The 6,140-nt window shown below is 58.0% G+C and overlaps 1 protein-coding gene across 3 annotated transcripts in view; it reads right to left on the minus strand.

Moving 5' to 3' along the window:
• Positions 1 to 6,140, minus strand: part of PADI3 (peptidyl arginine deiminase, type III) — a 53,513-nt gene that overhangs the window by 11,132 nt on the left and 36,241 nt on the right. For 2 of the 3 annotated variants that reach the window (XM_015565955.1, XM_006766666.2), the window contains exons 9-14: positions 5,947 to 6,058; positions 4,170 to 4,277; positions 3,618 to 3,769; positions 1,791 to 1,935; positions 1,602 to 1,704; positions 229 to 308 (exon numbers count right to left, since the gene is read on the minus strand). In XM_015565955.1, coding sequence (XP_015421441.1) covers positions 229 to 308; positions 1,602 to 1,704; positions 1,791 to 1,935; positions 3,618 to 3,769; positions 4,170 to 4,277; positions 5,947 to 6,058 — 700 coding nt within the window. The remainder of the gene's footprint in view (positions 1 to 228; positions 309 to 1,601; positions 1,705 to 1,790; positions 1,936 to 3,617; positions 3,770 to 4,169; positions 4,278 to 5,946; positions 6,059 to 6,140) is intronic. The other variant, XM_006766667.2, reaches the window with a different exon arrangement.

The following is a 6,140-nucleotide window of genomic DNA, read 5'->3' on the forward strand; positions in this document are numbered from 1 at the left end:
CCTCCGTCTCCCCCAGCCCCTCCTCTCTCCTGGTACAGGCACAGTCCCTGACACAAGCCTTGCTGTCCAACCCCATCTTGGCATCTGTGCCTGCAGGACCCAGAAGAACCGTTTGTCCTTGCAGACACGCTGTACACCTCTGCTCCATGCCTGGGAGGCCCATCCTGGAGAATCAGGTCTCCCGTGCCACTGGCTTCCGGTTGGGTTCCGTCCATGGGGACACTGTACCTGCACAAACTTATTGTAGCTGATGAGGTTTTCATTGGAGAGGACCTGGTTGATGGAGATGGTGGTGACCCGGTTGTTACCTGTGAGGGCGAGAGGGGGGCGAAGGGGGAGGGGCGGGAACAACGCCAGCCGTGAGGGCCCTGCTCTGGGAAGCAGCCAGGCAGGGGCCAGGCGCGCAGCTACTGGTCTGGCAGAGTCAGCATCTCTCTGGCCTTTCTGGCTGGTAGGCACCAGCCAGCCGAGCTCAGCTTGGCCACGGGGCAAGTCTGGGTGTGGGAGGGTGGGAGGGGCCGGGGACCACGGCGCTAGGAACTCAGACCTTTACACGCGTTCATCGGAAGTGGTAATGCCTAAAACTGGACATTTACAAACCCCCTCCCCGCAGGGCACTAGGCGATGATTCCTCTTCGCTGGTCTCATGGAGGGGCAGGGCCGGGCCACCCACCTGCCCACCGCTGCACCCTGCCCCTGCCCTCCAAGGGGTGAAGCATGGAGCTCCCCGGAGGCCTGGCTTTCCTGCCTGCTGGATGGGGTGCCCGAGGAGACAGGGCTGGACAGGGAAGGGGAGGTTAGAGCCAGCAGCGCACAATTCTCACAGCTGCTATTTATCCAGCTCTTACCTGGGGTCAGAGCCCTACCTTTGGTGCCTCATTTAACCCTCGCTGCAACCCAGCCAGGCATGCACTAGTGTCCCCCGCCACGTGCCCCATGGAGCTGCCAGTCCAGGACAGGGACGCCTGGGGCCAGCCACTCCCCCAGATGCTGAGGGGATGTGTGCCCAACCCTCCCACACCCAGGCTCCCACAGGGTCAGCCGGCTGCAGCAGTCACCTGGCAGGTACGGGGATGGGGAGCCTGGGCTGGGCTCCAAGGGGCAGAGGAGTTGGCAGAAGGGGCTCAACCCTGGGATGTGGCAGGAGACGGACTGTTCACGGGGCCGCCATGAGCCCAGGCTCCAAGCCCCCATTAGGTGCTCCATCGATCCATGGGATTTCACTCACAAAGCACAAATTATTAAGAATTTCAGGACAGTGGCGGCCGAGCATTCAAGCTCAAGGGAGGGGCCCTCTGAGCAGAGGGCCCTGTGGGGCTACCCTGGTCGCATGCCCATGAGGCTGGCCCTGTCTCCACTCTGTCCCTGCCCATCCCAAGCCCACCGTCCACCACGCGTTCCCTGCCAGCTCTGCCCCCGCCCTGGCCCATGGTGGCTGGAGGAGCAGGGTGAGCGGTGGCAGGGGTGAGGGCTCCTGAATCGGGGTGGGGGGGCGGGAGGGACAGCCCTGCTTTAACATTTGCCATCCCTCTCTCAAGTCACAAGGTGTCTTGATTTCGGCGGAGGGGTGGAAGGCGGTGATGAGGGACAGTGGTACCCACCAACAACCCCTTCGAACAGCAGGGCCCTGCCGTGGCCCCACTTCTGCTTTTCCTGGAAGAGCTTGAAGCAGGCTCCGGGGCTGGCCAGGAGCATCCGGAAGCCCTGCGTGGAGAGGGCAGGCTCCTCAGCATGGGCCCGGGAGCTCATCCCCTGCCCAGGCGCCAACAGGCATGTCCCCAAGTCCTTACCTTCCCATCGGGGGCCGGGACGAAGCTCAGAAACTCATCCACGTGGCCCACAGCCAACCAGTCCACGAAGAGCTCCACGGGGGGCTGCACCCTCTGCGCATGGAGGAAGTCCCGCACCACCTGGGTGACCCTGCGGCCACCTGACCTGGGGCCCAAGGGGTTTAAAAAAAGGGGTTGCTTCACTAAAAAAAAAATCTATGCAGAAATGGAAAGACAAGAGTTCAAGGCATCTGCAATATCTACCAAAAAGCATGCATTGCCTTTGTAAGCAGGAAAATACATACATGCATACATACATACATGCTTACATACATACATACATACAGCATGTGATCCCAAGTTTGACCCCAAGGTGAGTTCTCCAGGAGGCACACAGGACAGGTCCTCACACCAGGGCTCGCCACCCAGGCAGATCCTCAGAACCGCCCTGCACCCCATCCTCACATTCTCCAAGAGACTGACTTCACCCCTACATTCCACCCCCCATGGCTGGTGGTCCTTCCTTGCGTTTGTCTTACATTTCTCTCACTGCAGCCTCACGCTCTGCACATGAGGGGGGAAAGAGGTGGACAAGACCACCCTTGAGGGGCCTTTTGGCCCCAGCATTTTACGGTAGTGAATTTAAATCCCACTCTTCTTTGCCTTCTGAAAAAGGATCTAACTTCCTCTTTCTGTGGGATCGTATTATTTGAGGCCAGGAAGTCCCCCAGCCCCCAAAGCTTCTTGAGTCACCTGCTATTTGATCCCAAGTCTGTTCTAACTACTCTGCTGCATTGGGTTCGCAATCCCTGCGCCTCACCTCCCACTGGCAAGGGGGGCGGGGAAGATGCTTAATACGCCGTGTGGGCCAGGCTGGGGGCGGCATCCATTTGGTCTGTTGCGTAGCTAATGACCATCCTATATAATAAAAGCCTAATATGCTAAATATCCGACGGTTCCACCGTTTGACCAGTTGCTATGACCCACACTGACCACCAGGGGGCAGATGCTCCAACCGGTAGGTTAGCTTGCTGCTGGGGTCCGGCCAATCAGGACTGGGTGAGAAGGGCTGAACACGCCCTAGAGCCCACCCGCAGTCCCTTCCCAGGCCCAATCATGTACCAGTGGGGTCCCTTGGCCTGGCCTGTACCCTCTCACAATCTGGGACCCCTCGGGGGATATCGGAGAGCCGGTTTTGGCCCAATCCCTGCAGGCCAGGCCGAGGGACCCCACTGGTACATGAATCCTTGCACCGGGCCTCTAGTTATCATATAATCCCTTCTCTTTTCCAATGGTACCCAGGTGTTACATTTAAGTAAGACATAATCTGTTATTCTGTATGTGTTACTGCCATTTCAATTTTCATGTCCTATATCTCCCTTCTCCTGCTCTCAGGAAAAGATTTGATATTAGTCATTTACATCATAGTATAAACAAGCTCTGACTTAAATGCAGTTTCTCCCAGGACTGTTGAGACTTAGAGCTTTTTCTTCTTATTTAATTGGTAGCAACATCTATTTATTTTCTGAATGGGAAGACCTAAGTCTAGTTATAACTTTGCATCCTGTGTTACCTTCCCAGGTCACTCACCCTCTCTGAGCTCACATGTAAAATAAAAGGGCTGAATGACCTCTTGGGGCCCTGCTCAATTACCTAATAATTGTGGACAGCATCTGGTGAACAGCCCACGGCTTCCCCACCGCACCTCCCCCTGCATCCAGGACTACAGTTTTATCACTCCTTTCTGGTTCTCTGTGAGGAGTGGAACAGCCCCTCACCCCCAGCCACCATCACCACCCCCACCCTCAGCCTCCATCCCAGCAACACCTCTCCCTGCTCCTCTCTCACCCAGGCAGGTTGCCCCCAATGAGGATCCTCCCCAGGGGGTACTCTTGGCCGTTGGTCACCACTGGGGGGCTGACCTCCAGGTTTCCGAAGGAGTCCAGGCCACACACAGAGCTGTCTTGCGGCTCCCGAGTCACATAGCCGAAATCTGGACCCTGATGGGGGAAACTGAGTCAGGGTGGCTGAGGGGAGCAGATGGCCATCATGAAAAACTTGAAGCAACTTTCTGAGTTCCGAATTCCTTAAAGGCGGGGCAGGGGTGGCTGCCCATTCTTCAGATGGAAATACTGAGTCAAAGACTGGGATCGGATCTAGTCAATATTTCAGGTATGCACAAGGGCCAAGGTTGGGACACACACAGGCCCTCTGGTCTGGCTGCCATGTGAGAGGGGGTGAGCCTCTGTTAACTGGGCATCGCCTATATGTTACCTGGCAACGCTACTCCTGTTAGAGATCATGGTTCCTGGCGCTGCCCCCTGTCTTCCACACCCTGGTGCAGCCCTTGGAGTCATGTCCATGCACGCTCAGGGCTGGGCTGCCCCCTGGACCACTCACCAGGATTCTCTTGTAAGGGAAGTCCTGCAGCTCCCCATTCCTGGGGGAGTCGAAGACCACCGGGAAGGTCTTGTGCGGCGCCTGGACGTAGCCCAGCTCCATCTCGTCCTGCAAACGAGAGAGACGCCCAGCTGGGGACAGCCAACAACATCCCACGCTTGCTTGACGCCGGGCACGTCAGGGGAGACTGCGCACGGGCATTCTCTGCCTTGGGGAACTCTGCCCCTAGGGGTGAAGGAGGCGGGGGGTCGTGATGCCTGAGGGCTGGAGGAGGTGCTAGCGGCTCAGAGAGGGTGTGCAGTTGCCTAGGGTCACACAGCAAGAAAGGCCAGGAATGAATAAGAACATGGACATGACCTTGGGGGTGTCCCCGTGCTGGGTCAGGGCAGAGTCGACACAGAGAAGGTCTCAGGGTGGCCCGAGTTGGACAAGGAAGGCGCTGGGCGTCAGCCAGCACCTCTGGCCTCCACACGCGGTCATGAGGGGTTGACAGCTAGACAGGGCTGAGGGGACCTGAGGAGATACAGATCTGCCTCCTTCTCAGACTCATAAACGTGCCTGGGCCAAGTCTGACTCCTCTGGTCCTGGAGGCAAAGATGGCCCAGCATAGACAACCTACAAACCCAATGAGAAGCTCACTGTTATGTGCCCTGCCCTCAGCTCTTGATGGATATTAACTCTATTAATCCCCCTGACACGCCTATATGGAGGCACTATTGTCACCCCGTGTTACAGACGAGGACAGCAGAAAGCGAGGAACAGAGAGGTCTAGTTATTTGTCCAAGGGTGCACAGCCAGAATCCAATCCAACTTGTCTCATTAGATAAACTTGGTTCATTGGGTGAACCTCCAGCCATGACAGCTCCTAGCCTGGCAGTCAAGGTCTCCCTCCTCAACTCTTCCCCTTGACAGAACCTTGGCCCTGGCCAAAGTGAGCACGTGACATTCTTTCTCCTGCCTCCTACCTCTGGGCCTTTGCACATGCTGCTCCTCGGCCAGGACCCCCATCCCCTGAGTCCCAGCATGGCCCTTACCAGCTGTTTGGCCCTGGGCATTTGCACCCCTGAGAGCTCCTCAGGTGGGTAATGACAGGGAGTTGTCAAGAAGATGGAGTGACACTATGGCAATGACACATGGCTAGTAAGCGCTCACTGAATGGCACAAGTCACTACCCATCCATTTGCCAAGTCTGGTCCAGCTCAGATGCCCTTCCTCCTGCACTGATCCCCCGACAGAGGTGATGCCACCTCCTGCAAACCCAGATGGCACTTTGCTGGTGCCGCCCCTGGCGCTTCCTAGATGGTGAGAGCTGGGATTTTCCCACCTTGGGGTTTCTCAGCCTCGGCTCTATTGGCATCTGGGGCCAGGTCACTCCTTTCCGTAGGGGCCGGGAGCCAGTAGCATCACCACTCCGTGTGGCCATCTAAAATGCCTCCGACGGCTTCCTAACCCTCGGGGGACAAAATCGCCATCCGTTGAGAACCACTGGTCCAGGCTGCTAAGGGCAGGGCATGTGTGGCCAACCCAGTGCCTAGCCCAGATCCTGGGGGTGAATGGGTGTTGAATCCAGCGTCAGCGTGTTCCTGGGTCTCCAGAAAGTTCTGGAGAGAGGGAGCGAGCTCTAGGTCTTTAATTAGAAAGAGCGGTGTCCGGGGAGGGCGATCCAGCGCCCAGGTCCTCCTGCGTGTTCCCCGTGAGCCCCACCCCACCCGGTGGAGAAGGGCCAGCCTCCCCTCGGGCTGGTGTCCAGGCCGGGCACTGCCCGGCGGCGCGGTACCTGGATCCAGCGGTCATTTCGGTTCTCGGCCTGCGGGCAGATGGTCAGCTTGCAGCCGGCCTTCATGGCCAGCTCCGCCACTGCGTCCACGAACCGCGAGTTGTTCCTCACCCTGCAACAAGCCCGGGGCAGAGCAGCTCAGGACAGAGCCAGGCCGGGGAGGGGCCACCAGGGTCGGAAGGACGCCCGTGTTC

The sequence above is a fragment of the Myotis davidii genome, unplaced genomic scaffold, assembly GCF_000327345.1.
Source record: "Myotis davidii unplaced genomic scaffold, ASM32734v1 scaffold299, whole genome shotgun sequence".
NCBI lineage: Eukaryota > Metazoa > Chordata > Mammalia > Chiroptera > Vespertilionidae > Myotis > Myotis davidii.